Source organism: Myxine glutinosa, chromosome 6 (genome assembly GCF_964187855.1).
Source record: "Myxine glutinosa chromosome 6, kmMyxGlut1.1, whole genome shotgun sequence".
Taxonomy (NCBI): Eukaryota; Metazoa; Chordata; class Myxini; order Myxiniformes; family Myxinidae; genus Myxine; species Myxine glutinosa.
The window spans coordinates 102396093-102415273 of record NC_136266.1 but is presented as its reverse complement, the minus strand read 5'-3'; the positions used below and the strand labels follow the sequence as shown (position 1 = coordinate 102415273).

General features: G+C 43.7%; 1 protein-coding gene across 6 annotated transcripts in view; it reads right to left on the bottom strand.

The window, feature by feature from the left end:
• The window catches only part of LOC137430122 (uncharacterized), a 79131-nt gene extending 65195 nt beyond the window's left edge, over positions 1 to 13936 (bottom strand). For 5 of the 6 annotated variants that reach the window (XM_068120699.2, XM_078780278.1, XM_068120700.2 and 2 more), the window contains exons 1-5: positions 13765 to 13935; positions 13270 to 13350; positions 12851 to 13104; positions 9861 to 9959; positions 1668 to 1781 (exon numbers count right to left, since the gene is read on the bottom strand). In XM_068120699.2, the coding sequence (XP_067976800.2) occupies positions 1668 to 1781; positions 9861 to 9959; positions 12851 to 13104; positions 13270 to 13350; positions 13765 to 13857 (641 nt within the window). In that variant the 5' untranslated portion in view covers positions 13858 to 13935. Of the gene's footprint in view, positions 1 to 1667; positions 1782 to 9860; positions 9960 to 12850; positions 13105 to 13269; positions 13351 to 13764 lie in introns of all 6 variants that reach the window. The other variant, XM_068120697.2, reaches the window with a different exon arrangement.
• Positions 13937 to 19181: the final 5245 nt, after the last annotated feature.

The window sequence follows — 19181 nt, the reverse complement described above, 5'->3', positions numbered from 1 at the left end:
TGTGGTTTACTTTACGAGATGCCTCTTCATGTGGTTTACTTTACGAGATGCCTCTTCATGTGGTTTACTTTCCGAGATGCCTCTTCATGTGGTTTACTTTACGAGACGTCTCTTCATGTGGTTTACTTTACGAGATGTCTTTTCATGTGGTTTACTTTATGAGGGTCTCTTCATCTGGTTTACTTTACGAGGGGTCTCTTCATGTGGTTTACTTTACGAAGCCATTCTTTCAGGTTGTCGCTCCACAAATCAGCTGGAAGCTGGTAGGGACAAGAATCAATCCCAAACGCACTATTTCAATGAAACTTTACCACAACCTTCATTACCTGTGATGTAACGAAGATTGTTCACGGCACTAGGAAAATCCAATTCTGAGGTAGTCTACAGGGGGGTCAAAGTGGGTCCAGGTTTGACCCCCCAAAATAGATATTTGCTTTCTTCTATGAAACTACATACACTATTTCGATGAAACTTTACCACAACCTTCACCGCCTGTGCTGTACCAATGTTTGTTCAAGGCATTGGAAAAATTGGGGTCTAAGGAGGTACACGGGGTGGGAGGAGGGGTTGCCCCCCAAAATAGGTATTTTTTTGTTTGTTTAAAGTCTCATGATTATGTTAGTATGATTGTACATGCTGCCCTGTCTTCTAGCAACCATGGAAATTGGTTTAAATACCTTTAGTCAGTGCAGTACACTGTTTATTCTACCACGTGAGTGCCAGGGGTATTGCCCCTATGTTTCCTCGATACGCCACTGCTCCACTGTACTTGCGATATGTTTTTTAAATTCCCTCTAGATGATGGACCCAGATTGCGTATATCATATTCCCATCAGGAAGCGACCCATTGTTACCAGGCAATGCCGGGTACTTTCGCGAGTAAAATATAATTATATGAAGGTTGGTGAAAATTCCATGACTGCTTCACAAGTTAGCTCGGTAAGACATTTTACCTGATGGGATATCTTGACATTTGACCTCATAACCCCACAATTGAATCAGTTAATCTTTACATTATAAATACCTGTACCAAGTTAGAATCAGATCCTTTAACCCTTTGAGTACGGATGACGTGCAGTGCCGCAACCCGCGAAAAAGTTTTGTGTACGGATGACGTTCCTACACGTCATCGACTATACCTATAAATAGATTGTCAGTACGTGGTTGCATTCCCGTACCAAAATGCCAAATTAATCCCGTACCGGGGGTATTTTTATCCAAAATAAAATCCCGTACTCAAAGGGTTAAGCTGTTCTCAAGTTATAGACTTATTCCAGACTTTGATCTTTGACCTCTTGACCCCAAAATCAAATAGGTTCATCTTTGCATCATAATACATACTTGTACCAACTTTGGTCAAAATCCCATCACTGGTTCACAAGTTATCACAGTAACAAGATTTTTACCTAACATGACCTCTGACCTTTGACCGAAACAGTTCATCTTTACCTCATTATACATACCTGCACCAAGTTTGATTAAGATCCCCTCAGCCATTCTCAAGTTATCGCGGTAACGAAAAACCTATCACGGACGGAGAGACGGGCAGCCAGACGGACAACCCAAAAACACAATGCCTCCGGCTACTACGTCGGCAGATGCATTAAAAAAAAACAAAAAAAACTGCAGTCAAACACAAAACAGAAAAGGTAAGACAATTCACGAACCTGTGCTTGCGCAGGTGCGTGTCCAGGGTTTCCAGCAAACAATCCGAATCGATAAGGACCACTTCATCACGACACTCTTGGGACATGCGATCCCAAATATCTGTCCAGCTGCCCCTGTGAAAAAACAGCATGTGGATCCTTGGAATATATTTTGTAGTCTAAAACGCAAAATATACCAGCAACCAAATGCAGTAAACATTATTAGAGTACCCATAATGTACAGGTGACAAAGGCTGCAAAGTACTTGGATACCTGAAGAAAATGATTATGATGCAATTGGAGGCTGGCAAGATGGCCGAGACTCATATAAATTTGCACACTCGCCTCCAAGCTGCCTTGCCTGGGTTTGAATCCTGACCCAGCTATAAACTGTCATGCCGATGTTTCACAGGCAGGGTGATTCATCAATGTGTGTGCCATCCCTTGGATGGTCGTTAAACTGGCGTCCGGTCTATCAGCATTAGTTTGTGGACATTAAATGGTGTTCTTCGCGAAGAGTAGGCGAGCTATCACGGCACCATGGCCAAATTCCAAATTCTTTCCCTGACTTCCTGAGTCGGAGTGGTGACCCATTCCGGATTGTAGCCTCATAACTGCTTCGGCAACACCCCAATGCTCTGCATAAGACATGCTCCATGATTATGATGATGATGCAATTGGAAACCAAGAGCAGAACTTAGAGAAGTATTGGTTTGCGATGCCTTTGAGTTGGTAATGCAGTCTTGGGATTCAAAGATTGTTCATCACAAAAGGGCCTTTGGGATGCAGACAGGTGAAAAGGTCTGGTAAAAGTATTTATACTTGCATGTGTGCATTAAACTGAAGAACGAACAATTCATATCATAACATACTAGCAGAGTACCCACCCTAATGGCGATCTTATTCTACACATGCAACATGTTCTTCTGACAGTTTTATTTGGCCAGTGTATAGGCCCAATCGCTCCCAAAAAAGAAAGTAACTCAGGTTACATGCATGAAGCAAAAACATGCCTCCTGCTTATAAACACCTCACTGCCCTGGAAAACATGGGGACAGGAATACTGTACTGTAAAGGGTGCCGACTTGTATTTTATATACGTATATACATACATACAGGTGTGTGCATATATATATATATATATATATATATAACATAATACGGACTTGTGTGAATACTTGTGTCCTCCCCTCCCCCCTGACCACTGGCAGAGATTAAAAACACCCCTATAAACTAATTGAGGTCATGCTGATCCTATGTAGAAAGTCTGGATGTAATAGGCCTAGAACTGTAGGAGTAGTAGCGCGCGACCGACACACACACTAGTAAGGATGGTCTTGGAAACTAGTAATGGATAACGCCCATGCAAACTTAGGGTTTTCAAAAACGAAATAACAGATTGTAATAAGAGTTCAGTTAAGTAGTAAGAACCACATAAATTACATGCAGTACACATTCATAAAAGCCTGGTGTTGGCTTAACAGTAAGGTTGCTAGCTTGAGATCACAGGGTCATGAATTAACACCAGGTGGATTGATTCAGCCCGTCATCCTTCCAAGGTCGGCAAAATGAGTACCAGCTTACTGGAACGAATGAGCCACTCAGGTATCCTGCGTAGGAGTGGTGACCAATCCAGGATTGTGCCCAATAGCCTAGGAAACTGCTTCGGCAGCCCTACTATGCATCTGAAGCTGCAAAATAAGTAGTCTTGTTCTACACATTCATAATGACAAGTACATTAAGATGTATGTGCAAGAGAAAAAAATTAACTAGAGAGGTTCCAGGGAACCTGAACTCAACTGGTCTATATCAATATGGTTAGAATATGCATAATAGAACCACAAGCTATATAGTTTATATGTGCTAAAAATATGACAAAAATTGCTTTTTCAATATGGCCGCCATGCCACGCCCATTTTTGGGCGTGCAACGCCCAAATGCAATCCCAAACTAGTTTATGTCTTAAAGATGCTGCATAACAAGTTTCATCAAATTTAATCAATATTTGCGACTTTTAGAGCGTAGACGTCGAATTGTTTACAGACAGACAGACAGACGACGGACGATGGACACTGGGTGTCGACAAAAACTCAGCAGGACATAGTCCAGTTGAGTTTAAAAAAAAAAGAAGGGAATTTTGTTATGAGAGCTGCATAATGCAGTACTCTGCACTCAGGCAATCATACCATCACACCCCACCAGACCAATTGTGGGTCAACTCACCTTCACTCAGGACATAGCACTCCCGACTGACCTAAATCACAACATACCCCCACCAGATCACGGTTCCTTCACCTACACTCCAAACTTGATACAAACCTGCTGTGCACCACTCAATTCCTTCGATTTCAGTGCTTGAGAAAAGATAAACGTTTCCATCTCTGGTTTTATGCTGGATGAAATAAAACACCATTATTTTGTTGTGGTCCAATGGCTTGTTCTTGCCAGAATGAGGCTGCTGGATTTATGGCAAGCTTACGACACACTCAACCCCACCACGTAATCGAGTTGGTATTGACCGCTTTTAAAAACACGAAATAAAACTGCCACGAACAAGGGCCGATGCCACAAAGCACTGCATGTTTGGAGCAAAAGAGAACAAATATATTTCAGCATGCATGAAAATGGAGGGAGGATAGGGGGTGATGGGGTCAATCCCAGCTTGGTTATATGCGTACCAAGGAACTGGGGGCATTTTGAATGCGTTTGTCAGAATTTCAGGCACGAAAGCCTCATCTACCTAGACTTTGAGTTGATTTCAGATAATGAGTTAATACAGTACAATGGTTTTTAGTTTCAGATAATGGTTTTCCTGCTTAATCGCTCCCCCCCTCTCTTTTATGATTATACACATCCCTTGATTCACCACCACACATACATGCGGTGGTGCACAAGCACAGTTCCAACATTTCATCTGAACCACAGGGACTATCATACCGTGTGAAGGGACATGTACTTCTGGCCACCTACACATTTCTAAAGAGGGGTGCAAGCGAACACTCAGGACAGCACCAGAAACAATAGAAGTGCGACATGAAGAAGAAGACAGCAAGTATGTGCGCTGGCTCCACTTCTGCTACTGCATCAGGCGTGCAGCTATAGGATCAGGTTAAGACTTATCGGTACGTTGTTGTCTTGTCTTAGAGCCCATTGGGAATTGTGTCCTTGAAGAGGAAATAAAAAAGTTTTGTTTTTATTATTCATTATTATTGTCATATTAAAATTTTGTGTGGAACCCCTTCCCCTAAACTGCCCCTTCCACACAGACGGAGATGAGTTAAACCAGGCCACCAAACCGCCCAAAATGATTGTCCATCGTGCTCTACAACATCATACATCAGTGTTTCCAGTTACGTAAGCCGATCTCATGATCGTCATACTCACAACTCACCCATTCATCCTGGTTCACCATTTTTACAATTAACTTCATATTTACAGCTAACCTGAAACAATATAAAATCTTAAATAATATATATATAAATATATTTATTCCGTAGAGAATCGTAAGAATAGCAACATAAAACATTTATACACTAATCAAAAAAACGTTCACAAATAATCGGACAGCCCTCTTGTGTCATAATCATATTCCCGAATCAGTGAAGTGTCATATTTTAATGAAACATATTAACCATCCTTGCAATATAGCATAATAATCCTAATTTTATTTTTTTATTCAATTTTATCAGGACGTTCATTTTCAATCGCTGCATAATTCGGAATCATGACAGAGCACCAGTCAAACCGTTTTGATTTCTCATTATTCTTCTTCTTTTTGAATCGAGACCCAATCTTAATGTTTCAAACATTTTTTAAAATCATATTATTTAAAGTGTAAAATGTTAGTTTTTTTGCATTAATTTTACACTTAAATGCCTCAATGTGAATGAACATCATCTGTGTGCGAAGTGGCACCACACTGTATAGTGCGAATTTGGCAAATGTTTATCTGCACTTTTTTTTTTTTTTTTTTTTTTATACAAGATCGAGGCTCGTGAAAGAGCTAACAATAATCACCAAAAAAACAAAACAAAAAAAAACGATACACAAAACATATAATAAGGGGAGCGGTAGACAAGATGGGGAGAGAGGAGGAAGCACACAAGCACAACATTTGAGAGCAGGGACATCGGGAGATCTGTGAGGGAGAGGGCTTGGGGGGAGGAGGAGGTGGGGGAAGGGGGGGGTGGGGGTGAGAGAAGCATCAAACACATTGACATTGCAAGGATTTCCAGGAAAGAAGTTGGTATTTCAAAAAAGTGGATCTGGGGTAAATTAATGGGGGTAGGAAAGATCAAAGTTTTGGATGGGGGAAGATGGTGGTGAACCACTGTTTTAAAGACCTGGAGGGAGGAGTGGGATTGAAGAGAGTGAGGGAGTTTGCTCCAGAGGCGGGAGAAAAGAGGAATGAAAGAGTGAAGGTGAGAAGAGAGTCTTGATTTTGGCAATTTCACCAGAAAAGGGTTGCTGGCAGATCTTGTGTGACCTGCAGGAATATTTGTGGGACAGAGCACATACAGAGCTGGGGGAGCTCGGCCGGAAAGGAGTCGGTAGAAAACAGAAAGACCACCTACCTGCCTGCGGTGAGAGAGAGAAAGGCCCTCGCAATCAGCTTCATCGCGGGAGATTCCAATGATTCTGAAAGCTTTGGTTTCAACAGCGTGAAGCCGAGCCTGGTGTGAGGCAGGAGCACCAGCCCAGAGGGGAGAGCAGTATTCCATTGATCTGCGGATGAAAGCCTTGTATGTGGTGAGGAGCTCAGGTGTGCCAAGGAAGGACTTCGCACAACGGAGGATGCCCAGTCGGCGACTGGCTTTGGAGGCCAGCTTGGAAATGTGGTTTTCCCAGGAAAGATCATGGCAGACAGTGAGACCCAAAAGCTTGAGTGACAGAACTTCTTGTCGAGGATCGTTGAGAAAGTAGATGGGAGGGTTGTCCAGTCAGTCTTTTCCGAGAGACATAGTAAGTGTGAGATTTGTCAGGATTGAAAGATTTATACCATTATTTACATATGTTATCCCTTACCACCATTATGAGCTCGAAAATCAAGACAGAAAGGGCAACCGAATTGTCTGTCATTTTTGGGTGTAAAATTTTTTGTTTTTGTCATGCATACAAACGGCTTCGGCTTATGCTGTTTGCAATAGGGGTACGGATAGAAGAGCAATCTTGGTTGATCGGCACTGCTCTGCTAAAAGTGAGGTATTAATGCAAGAGAAAACTCCTTGCCGCGCCATTGCGGTAGCTCAAAATGGCCGCGGCCTATGACCCAGTCCACAGGATGATATGGCCTTGTTAGGTACAATAAGGGGTATGTCTTTTTCATGCACGTATCTTTAGATACAAGCTCCTCCATGATCCAAAGAAATTGCACGAACAAATAAACAAAAATAAACACATCAAGTTAATACTGTGCAATTCCTGTTCGTTTGGTCTGCCAAACAAATCTACTCATTTTAAGAGAAGAATCTACTGCGCTCTGTGAAGTGTTACGGGGTCCTCCCCTTACCTCTGGTCTCAGTAGACCTCCGAACCCCGAGAGGGTCCCCGGCAGACAGATATGTTATCCTTGGTTGAAATCAAGCAAATAATGAAACCCTCAATGGAACCAGCAAATTAAACAGTCAAATCAATAATGCAACCACACCCGGTTATGAACAAACAATAATATATTATAAATCACACAACAAGAGCCATACAACAATGGGGCAATCACCCCTACTATCAAATCTTACGATGGTAACCTTGTCCAGCCCCTTAACCCCAAACTCACGGCACCTCCCCAATGTCTCTGCACCCCTCCAAGGTGAAGTCCCAATGTCTCTGTGCGCTCCCGCGATCGGGGAGTCAAGGCCCGATCAAAGTCAATTGAGGCGTAGGCAATCGAGGCGACCCCGAGGTCACGTTGTTCAGCACCCAGCAACACAGCGATGGAAAGGAACCTTACAAAGACGCGCTCCGACGTACACGTTTGCAGTTCAATCCGCGAGCCTCCGTATAATTCTCAAGCGCCCTTTCTTGCACCGCCATCCCCGGCAAACCACCGGGGAATAATTCCCAGCCGACGCGACAAAAACTGGTTCACTGCAGGTTGCTCGCGTGGCGAAGATGGCGGACGGCTTTCACTCGAACCCGGGCTTTGAGGCAAGGATCCTCCGGAACCTCAATGAGGATACTCGACGACACAGGCTCCACCGCACTCCGGCGATCTCTCTTATCGCCCGAACTTCCCTTCAAGGACGCAAAGTTCACTCACACTGTACGTCGACCGCTCGGCCCGAGCTTCAACAAAAACGTCTGTTCACGATCTCCTACCGCTTCTTCTTCCTCGCTCCACCTCTTCCGGTCACGATCCGGATTTCCTGCCACATTTTTACCAGGAGCGCTTTTAAATCTTTTAACTATAATAACCCTTTCCCTCCAACCACAATCACCAGAATACTTAGAACCAACAACAATAATCATAACAACAATCATTAGGGCCGAATCCGTAACAGAAGTCCCATCCCTGACAAAAGCATCTCAAAAAATACTCATTCCCATCGAACAATTTTGAATTGAAATTAGTGTTTGTGGGGGTTTTTTCTATCAAAGTCTGGTATAGCAAGAGCAAAGTTTGGTGGGATGAAAAGCAATCTCAAGGCCACCAATTTACAATAAAGGTATCATTAGTTATTGGACCAAGAGGAAAAGACCAATCTGAACTGGACCAAGCAGGTTGTTGGCTTGATTCCCTCCCCCTCACATTTTTCCAAACAAACTTTCACAAAGAAGAAGTTTGAAGTACGGTACTTTCAGAATTTGTCAGGAGGAATTTCTTGGTCAAAGAAAAGTCAAACTTTGAAAGATAGTAATTAAAAACCTTGAACATTTACTCCATATTTCTAACAGTATTATTGGAATTTTATCCCTTTACCTGTAAGGGTTGGCTTAGTGGTTAGGGTGCCGGCTTGGGATCCTAGGATCCTGGGTTCGAATCCCGGTCGATCGCTGAATTAATGCCAGGGGGGTTGACTCAGCCTGTCATCCTTCCGAGGTCGGCAAATTGAGTACCAGCTTGCTGGGATGAATGATCCCGGTGTGTATCCCGGTTTAGAATAGGTACACCGTATCCCTGCGCATCATAAGAGGCGACTAAGGGTTGGCATCAGGAAGGGCATCCGGCCATAAAAACATTGCCTCAAACAGGGAACCATGATTGTCATGGGGCCCGCAAGGCTAACCCCCGCTCTAGCGGGGAAAATGGCCTTAAAAACGATCATTCATTCATTCATTACCTGTAAGGGTGGAGAATGGACCCAAAAGGGTAGGTAATTCTACATCTGCCAATCTCCACGACACCTCAACTAGAGCTGATCTTAGTGCTAGCTATATTCTTGTTCACAGCACATCTGCAGTGCAGATGCATCTCAAAAGCAGCTTGGATTGCAAGCATGAGAGCAGCACGTCACAAGTACACTTGCCACAACATTGCGCGAGGCTGAAACCACAACTTTGTCTCAACTTAAAAAAAAAAAATCATTGCACAAGCTTAAGCTACTCCGAGGACAATCTGAGGTTTCAACCAAAGGATTTGTTGTTGTTGTATACATAGTTGAGGCTCGTGGAAGAGCTAGCGCAGTGAACGGATCAAGACGTAATAGACATAAACAGGACGCAAAGCACGCATACACGGGGTGGACAAAATGGACACAGACGATGCATAGGGTGGACAAGATGGATGCAGAAGGAAACCAATGAGGGAAAAATGGAAGGGGGAGAGATGGGGGGGAGGGGGGGGGGAGGAATTAACGAGGGTAGAAAGGATAATGGTTTTGGATTGCGGACGATCTGAGATGGTTGCGAACAACTGTCTTGAAGACCTGGAGGGAAGAATGAGATTGAAGAGGATGTGGAAGTCGATTCCACAGGCGGGAAAAAGAGGAACAAATGAATCGAGGAGAGCAGTGATCCTGGAAGTTGACCTCAAACGAGCACGAGAATCCAGAGAAAAGGCTCCCCTGTTGTCAACGCATTGCACCTAATAACCATCTTGTCTAAGTAAACTGTGGGTGGTGGCGGGGGCAGAACTTTGGAGGTGAAGTGAAGTGAGAAACGTCCGACTTGGAAAGAACAGCTGTTGGTATGGCCACCACATTCGGTAGAGAATGCAAATTCTGCTGTTTACGTAATTTAAGCTATGCTATCAGAATATTACACACTTTGAAATCTTACCCCATTGGCTTGGACTTGTGGGTTTCAAGGGAATGAAACGGACACCGTTTGTTCTTTTTGCTCATAGGAATAGAGTCCAACAGGTCACCAAGCTTTCTTCTAAAAAACAAAGCACAACAAGACTGAGCATGTAACAATGTAGAGCCTCAACGGGGCATATAGATTACAGTCAATCTGAGATTGAATGGTCTACACTCGAGTAGATCTGTGTGTGGACTGACACACTCACTGGCACACAAACCTATTACCATAGCCTCTCTCGTCTTCTGGAATGGGCAAGGCTAATCAGGGAACTTTTGTTTTGAAGTTCCCATTTCTTTTTGTCCCTTTTGCAAATGCCATATAATCCCACATTTACCAAATTCCGACATCTTTCATTTTTACCTCGTGCATGCGGAAGCGAAAAGCGAGGTTAAGCAATTGGTTCACTTCAGTCTGTTTGTCTGTCTATCTGTTCACAAACGCTAGTTTATGATCAATGAACAACTTAATTTCAACTAAATGTTATATTTTCAACACGAATCGGAAAACGAACCTGCAGTTTAGCAGTACTTTGGTTTGGTTCCAAGTTGTCCTGATCGTGCATGTGCGCAGAGGAGTGATATCATTTTTGAGTGGTCAATCCGCTTCGATATTTAGCTATGTGCTTCCTTCCATCCATCCATCAAAGAATGAAGAAGAACCCTTCTATCACACCATGTTTAATTATAAAGCATGCTAAAGGGTAATTCTAGACGGTTCTAAAGGGCAATTCTAAAAGGGTGCTAAAGAATAATTCTAATGGGTTCTAAAGGGTAATTCTAATGGGTTCTAAAGGGTAAGTCTAATGATGTCTAAAGGTTAATTATAATGGCTTCTAAAGGTTAATTATAATGGCTTCTAAAGGTTCATTATAATGGCTTCTAAAGGTTAATTATAATGGCTTCTAAAGGGTAATTCTAATGGGTTCTAAAGGTTAATTCTAATGGGTTCTAAATGGTAAGTCTAATGGCTTCTAAAGGGCAATTCTAATGGCTTCTAAAGGGTAATTCTAATGGCTTCTAAAGGTTAATTATAATGGCTTCTAAAGGGTAATTCTAATGGGTTCTAAAGGTTAATTCTAATGGGTTATAAATGGTAATTCTAATGGGTTCTAAAGGGTAATTCTAATGGCTTCTAAAGGTTAATTCTAATGGCTTCTAAAGGGTAATTATAATGGCTTCTAAAGGGTAATTCTAATGGCTTCTAAAGGTTAATTCTAATGGCTTCTAAAGGTTCATTATAATGGCTTCTAAATGGTAATTCTAATGGGTTCTAAAGGTTCATTCTAATGGCTTCTAAAGGGCAATTCTAATGGCTTCTAAAGGTTAATTCGAATGGCTTCTAAAGGGCAATTCTAATGGCTTCTAAAGGTTAATTCGAATGGCTTCTAAAGGGCAATTCTAATGGCTTCTAAAGGTTAATTCTAATGGCTTCTAAAGGTTAATTATAATGGCTTCTAAAGGGCAATTCTAATGGCTTCTAAAGGTTAATTCTAATGGCTTCTAAAGGTTCATTATAATGGCTTCTAAAGGTTCATTCTAATGGGTTCCAAATGGTAATTCTAATGGGTTCTAAATGGTAATTCTAATGGGTTCTAAAGGGTAATTCTAATAGGTTCTAAAGGGTAATTCTAATGGGTTCTAAAGGGTAATTCTAATGGGTTCTAAAGCCTAATTCTAATGGGTTCTAAAGGATCATTCTAATGGGTTATAAAGGGTAATTCTAATGGGTTATAAAGCGTAATTCTAATGGGTTATAAAGCGTAATTCTAATGGCTTCTAAAGGGTAATTCTAATGGCTTCTAAAGGGTAATTCTAATGGCTTCTAATGGGTAATTCTAATGGGTTCTAAAGGGTAATTCTAATGGGTTCGAAAGGGTAATTCTAATGGGTTCAAAAGGGTAATTCTAATGGCTTCTAAAGGGTAATTCTAATGGCTTCTAAAGGGTAATTCTAATGGCTTCTAAAGGGTAATTCTAATGGGTTCTAATGGGTAATTCTAATGGGTTCTAAAGGGTAATTCTAATGGGTTCGAAAGGGTAATTCTAATGGGTTCAAAAGGGTAATTCTAATGGCTTCTAAAGGGTAATTCTAATGGCTTCTAAAGGGTAATTCTAATGGCTTCTAAAGGGTAATTCTAATGGCTTCTAAAGGGTAATTTTAATGGCTTCTAAAGGGTAATTATAATGGGCTTTAAAGAGTAATTCTAATAGGTTGTAAATGGTAATTCTAATGGCTTCTAAAGGGTAATTCTAATGGGTTTGAAAGGGTAATTCTAATGGCTTCTAAATGGTAATTCTAATGGGTTTTAAAGGGTAATTCTAATGGCTTCTAAAGGGTAATTCTAATGGGTTTGAAAGGGTAATTGGAATGGCTTCTAAAGGGTAATTATAATGGGTTTTAAAGGGTAATTATAATGGCTTCTAAAGTGTAATTCTCGAGGGTGCTCGAGGGTAATTCTAAACGGTGCTAAAGGGTAATTTGAATGGGGTTCTAAAGGGTAATTCTAAAGGGTGCTAAAGGGTAATTTGAATGGGGTTCTAAAGGGTAATTCTAAAGGGTGCTATAGGGTAATTATAATGGGGATCAGTTTGTTTCTTGACTTTGCCTATTTCATATTAAAAAGGGCAAAATGAACTGCTTCCTTCGGACACGGGTGCGATTTTTTTTACTCTGTCTGCCTGTCTGCCAGTCGAAAAAGTTGAAAATGATTTCAAACATGAAGCTTACTGTTTTCAGAGATGTCATAAAGGACAAAACAACAGGCAGAAAAACTAATATAACGTGTTCAATAAGGTGGTGCCAACAGCGGTAAACCTCCAGAACTAATGTTTTTATACGACCTTTACAACTTTATTTTATTTAAATTGAATTATACACCTGAACACTGCGCGGGCTAAGGTGTTCTATGAACTCTCCAGTTTTTTTTTCTCTGAAATCAAACAAGGACCAACCAATCGACAAACATACCCATGCAGGTAGAACAGGCTATACAGCTTCCGCGAATCCATCACGTAACTACGGTACACAGATAAAAGGCCATTGGGTGCCAAGACCAACGGCTCCAAAGCCGGATTTCCACTCTCCATCAGAGCCGAATACAGGCATTCGACACTTCGTCGGCATCCAACGCATGGCAACTGATCTCGGAGGGAGTTCAGGATGTCTCGTGATGGGATGGTGGTTGCTCCGACCAGCTCCGACACCGACAGTAGCCCATAATGCTAAAGAGAAAGAAGGTGGCAGACAATGTCAATATGTTAATCAATATGCAGACATGGACAAATTGAGCAGAAAACACAAAAACAAGTGCAACTTCAATGTATAATCGGTTTAGGTCAAACCTTGGACTCGTCACACCAAAAAGGAAAGACCAATGGTCCATTCACCTTGAAAAACTGCTTTTGATGAGCTTGCTTGACCCGAGTACACTCTGCAGACATAAGGTTGTCTGGAAACTCCATCACCAACTTGAAACACACACATTCGCCAATCAGAACGTGTGGCGACAACCAATTTTACCAAACAACCAACCGCATGTCGTTACTCAAGACATCCAAATGAATGAATGTTCGATTACTACATGTAACATATCAAGCCAATTGAGCCACTCAAACCTCATTAAATGTCACATCATAAAGTTTAACCATCGTCAATTAATCAATCAAGACAAACAACGTAACAAGGCTTCTTCAAAAGGCCGCTGACGTCGCCCTTGCCGCGAGCACATGCGCTCAACTACAACGCAAACGGCAAAAGGACGCGCCCTCCCGGGACCAGCGACTAGGAAACACCGTAGGCCGCAAATATCGAGGCGTTCAACGAGAAGGGAAATCCGGCGAAGACCTTGACGGCTCCGGCCGGGGTATTACAGGGACACGTACCGTAAGGTTCTCGTCGATGGGAAGCGGGATCTGTCGCTCTTGGAAAAGAAAATCCTCCTCGCCATCCCGACAAACAGCGACCAGGCGCGCCATGACTCCAAGCAACGTTAACACCGTGAGGTCCGAGGCCGAATTTGCCGACAATTGCCGCACGCCGCCCTCTAGCGGATCCGGTACGAATATCCAGACGATTAGAAGATCTCGCCTGGAGAATCGTCCAAACGTCACAACATCGCGAGATCTTCCATCGAAACAGGTTTCTCAGTCAACAACCGAAATTAAAACAATTAGCTTTCGTGTTTGCGTTAGGCTTAGGGTTAGGAAATTAAATGCTAATCTAGTTGGAGAAAGCCCATCTTCGATTCCGCCACACGTTATGGCCGACCGTAAACTACCACCCTGGTGTTGCGCAGCCACGTTGCGACGTTCATTCATTCGGTGCAGCACGTGGCTTCGGCTTTGCAGCTGTGAGGGGCTGGGGCTGCACCACCGATGCAGTGCCCCCTCTAGGCTGGAGTAGGGATTTGTAAAAAATAAAATAAAAAAAATTCAGAGTGCCGGCGATAACTGGCCTCCTATTCGCAAAAGTCACCGTTGGATCTTCAACGTCCACCAACGACCGATGCTGCCAGACGGGTTTTCTGGGTGAACGTCCCTTCTGCTGGACGGTGGTCGGTGTCGCTTTGGGCGCTTCCATTTCAAGGATGCCACAACAGCAAAGGCTCACCTGTTTATTACAGTATAAAGCAAACCAGTCACTACTTGGGTATCAGATAATAAAAAGAGCACGTCCTTCACCCCCAGCTCACATCACATCCCGTGACGTGTATCCATGCATCTACTTCTCTCCCAGACCTTGTCCTGATGGTGACAGGTGCGACCCATTTACTTGAAGGAATAGGTGCTGGTGATGTCGGTGAAGCCGATGCAGCCTCAAATGGCTGGCCTGACGCTCTGGATCCTCCAGTGTCGCCTGCATGGGCACCAGGTTATGCCGGTTCCTGCTGACTGTCCCGTGTGCCACGTCAACCAGGTAGGCACGAGGAGTCAAATGTGCAGACGCCACAGTTCCACTTTTGCGTCTGTGATCCACACTTTCCTCCCAGGTTTGAGGTCACCCAGGTTTCTTACCCAGTGTCTCCTGTCGAAGCACTTTTAGCATCCATCCACCTCCTCTCCCTTTCTTTGAGATCCACTGATCTTTTGTCTGGAAGAACTGGATCCAACATTTCTGGAAAGATGGAAACAGTTGTTGCGTAGCCTACATCCCATCAACAGTTGTGCTGGGCTGTACCCGTTCCACAAGGGAGTAATGCTCCATACGGCTCAGCCACTTTCTTCAGGGTTTTTTTTTTACTGTCTGAACAGCTCACTCGGCCTCCCCATTACTCTGAGGGTGTTTGGGTCTGCTGGTCACATGGCTGAACCCACAGTCCACTGCAAAGGTTACAAAGTCTCTCCCTGAAAACTGCGGACAGTTATCTGTAACGAGCGCTTCCAGAATGCCATGTCGGGCGTAGATTGACTTCAAATGGACTACTGCGTCTGCACACCTTGTGGAAGCGGGTTGCTCTATCTCCACATATCGTGAGAAATAATCTACTACAAGTACAAGTGAGTAGTTGCTGTTGTTCAGTGTGAACATGTCTGCCCCACACCTCTACCAAGGTCTATCAGGTAGCTTGGTCGGCATTAAAGGCTCTATGGAATTTATTCTTTCATTAATGCATTTTCTGCAATTCTTAACCAGTTCATTTTTAACTAACTACTGAGACCTGGCCACCACAGCACTTGCACTTGACTACTCCCTGATGTCCCTCATGTAGCTTTTCGAGTACACTGTTCCTCATTGCACAGGGAACTACTAACCTTGTTCCTTTTAGCAGAAGTCCACTGTGCACTGTTAAGACTGCTCTGTCAGTCCAGAAGTGTTTCAGCACTCCGTCCAGTCTGCTACGATCAGTCCATCCTTCCGTGCACGGTGTCATCACTTTTGAGCACACGCTGTCTGCGTTTAGTTGCTCTCTCAAATCTATCAGATAGCCAGGACTTGCAGGTAACTTTTCCATGACTGTGTCAACATCCTCCGTCGCCGACTCAACTCAACTCAACCTCAACACTCCAAAGCCAGTCGCCGACTGGGCATCCTCCATCGTGCGAAGTCCTTCTTTGGCACACCTGAGCTCCTCACCACATACAAGGCTTTCATCTGCAGCTCAATGGAATACTGCTCTCCCCTCTGGGCTGGTGCTCCCGCCTCACACCTAGCCTGGCTTCACGCTGTTGAAACCAAAGCTTTCAGAATCATTGGAATCTCCCGCGATGAAGCTGATTTTGAGGGCCTTTCACTCGCTCACCGCAGGCAGGTTTGTGGGCTTTCTGTCTGCTACCGACTCCTCTCCGGCCTAGCTCCCCCAGCTCTATCTGTGCTCTGTCCCCCAAATATTCCTACAGGTCGCACAAGATCTGCCTGCAACCCTCTTCTGGTTAAATTGCCAAAATTAAGACTCTCTGCTCAACTTCACTCTTTCATTCCTCTTTATTCCCGCCCCCGGAACAAACTCCCTCACTCTCTTCAATTCCACTCCTCCCCTCCAGGTCTTTAAAACAGCTGTTCACCACCATCTCTAGTCTTCCCCCATCCAAAACCTTGATCTTTTCTACCCCCGCTAATTCACCCCAGATCCACTTTTTTGAAATACCGACTTCTTTCCTGGAAGTTCTGGCAGTGTCCATGTGTTTTATACCTCCCCCACCCCCCACCACCCCCCCGCCTTCCCATGCCTCCTCCCCCCAAGCCCTCCACCTCCCACAGATCTCCCGATGTCCCTGTTCTCTGCTGTTGTACTTGTGTGCTTCCCTCTCTCTCCCCATCTTGTCTCACGCTCCCTTTATTATGTTTTGTGTTTCCGTTTTTTTTTTGTGATTGATGTTAGCTCTTACACAAGCCTTGATCTTGTATACAAAAAAATACAAAAAAAAATACAATGATGTCAGTGTCCTCCATAAGCTCTGTCACATATTTGACCCCCCCCACCCCTGTCTTTCAATGGTGTACACGACAGTGTGTTGGCCAGTCGGCTTTTTCCCCCAGTACATGTGAGATTGTGTAGGAGTACCTCATCAGTCCCATCGGAAATCTCTGGATCCTTGGCAGTAAGTGCGTCTAGAGCTTGTGCTCCCAAAAGACTCACAAGTGGCTTGTGATCTGTTGCCATCGGAAAGTGCTTGCCAATGATAAAGTCTCTAACCCTCTCACAGTCTCACATCCCCACGTCAGGCCTAATGCTTCTTTGTCTATCTGAACGTAACGCTGCTCCATCAGCGTTGGTGACCGGGATGCATATGCCACAGGTGTCCAATGGTCCCCCTCTTTCTGCAGGACTGCCCCCAGTCCAAAGGATGATGCATCTACCTCCCTGTTCAGGTCGTACAGTGCGAGAACTGGTGTAGAGGAGAGATGTAGTTTTTACCATATCAAATGCCTCTTGCTGCTCACTCCCCCCTGTATCAGTGGTTTTCTTTTACCAACAGGTCTCTCAGTGGTTTGTCTTTTCCAGATAAATGTGGGATAAACTTCCCCAGCTAATTTACCATCCCTAAGATGTTCTTTAGTTGGCTGCTGTTTCTTGGCTCCTCCATCTGCTGGACTGCTCTGGTTTTATCTGGGTCTGGCCTCATTGCATCTGCCGAAATGATGTGCCCCAGGAATTTCACTTCATTCTTTGCGAATTCACACTTGTCAGTGTTGAGCGTGATCTCTGCCTTCTCAATTCTCTCTAACACTGTGTGCATTCTAACATCGTGGTCTTCCTTTGTTGTTCCCCAGATGAGAACATCGTCCATGTGACATGCTACACCTGTAAGGCCATCTGTGACTTCCGTCACCATTCTGTTTTGGAAGTGTTCTGGGGCAATTCCAAATGGCAAACGATTAAAGTAGTATGTACCAAAAGGTGTAATGAAGGTAGTGTACTTTGCTGACTCCTCAGTGAGTGGTATTTGCCAGAAGCCCATGTTAGCATATAGCTTGCTGAAAATCTTCGCCCCTGCTACCTTGCCGAAGGTCTGATCTACCGAAGGTAGAATGTACTTCTCCCTGCATACTGCCTCGTTCAATTTTGTCAGATCCACACAGATCTGGACCGATTTGTCTTTCTTGGGCACCATAACCATACCTGCACACCAAGCTGTGGACTCCTCTCCACTCTGCTAATGACCCCTATGCACTCCATTCACTCTGTTTCCTCCTTCACTTTTCCCATCAGAGGGAGTGGAACTCGTCTGGGTGTTGTCAGAGAAAAGGGCGTCGCATCTGGCTTCAGTGTAATTGTGTATGGTTGCTGAACCATTACGAGACAGCTGCATATCTTTGGGTAAGTCTCCTTTAGTGTTTCAGCATTGATGCTATCTAGCCTGGACACTAAATTTAGTTTGGCTATAGCTGGCCTGCCTAACGGAGATGTATGTACATTTCTGTGAGTGGAACTCCCCCCTCCCTAAGGTCTGATCTGTGTGCATTCTAACATTGGACTCCTCTGGAGCCACCAAAGGTGGATGGAGGTTATGTTTTCACCCCTGTTTCGTTTGTCCGTCTGTCCGTTTGTTTGTATGTTTGTTTGTGAACAAAATATCTCAAAAAGTTGTGGACGGATTCGGACGAAACTTGGCAAAGATGTAGCGTATATGACAAGGACGAAATATTTAGATTTTGCTGAAGATCCGGATTCGGATCCGGCTACTAGAATTTTTAAAGTGATTCTTCACAATTGGGATATGTGGCCAAAAACGATACATAGCAGGATATCTTAAAAAGTTATGGACGGATTTGGACAAAACATGGTGGACCAGTTGGGTGTCTGACAAGGACGATTCGATTCGATTTTGGTGAACATCTGAATATGGATTCGGATATGAGAATTATTTAATTTTTTAAGTGATTCTTCATCATTGGGAGATAGGGCCAAAAACTATACATAGCAGGATATCTCAAAAAGTTATGGACGGATTTGGACAAAACTTGGTGGACCAGTTGGGTGTCTGACAAGGACGATTCGATTCGATTTTGGTGAACATCTGAATATGGATTCGGATATGATGATTATTTAATGTTTTAAGTGATTCTTCACTATTGGGAGATACGGCATTGGGAAAACTATACATAGCAGGATATCTCAAAAAGTTATGGACGGATTTGGACGAAACTTGTTGGATCGGTTGGGTGTGTGACAAGGACGATTCGATTCGATTTTGGTGAAGATCCGGATCCGGATCCGGATCCGGCTAGTAGGATTTTTAAAATGATTCTTCACCATTGGGAGATTGGGCCAACCAGGCGGAGGTATGCTCTCCACTGAGTGCCGTTCTAGTTACCCTCGCCTGAGGAGAGGGTATTGCATTTGAGTCCGTTTGTTTTT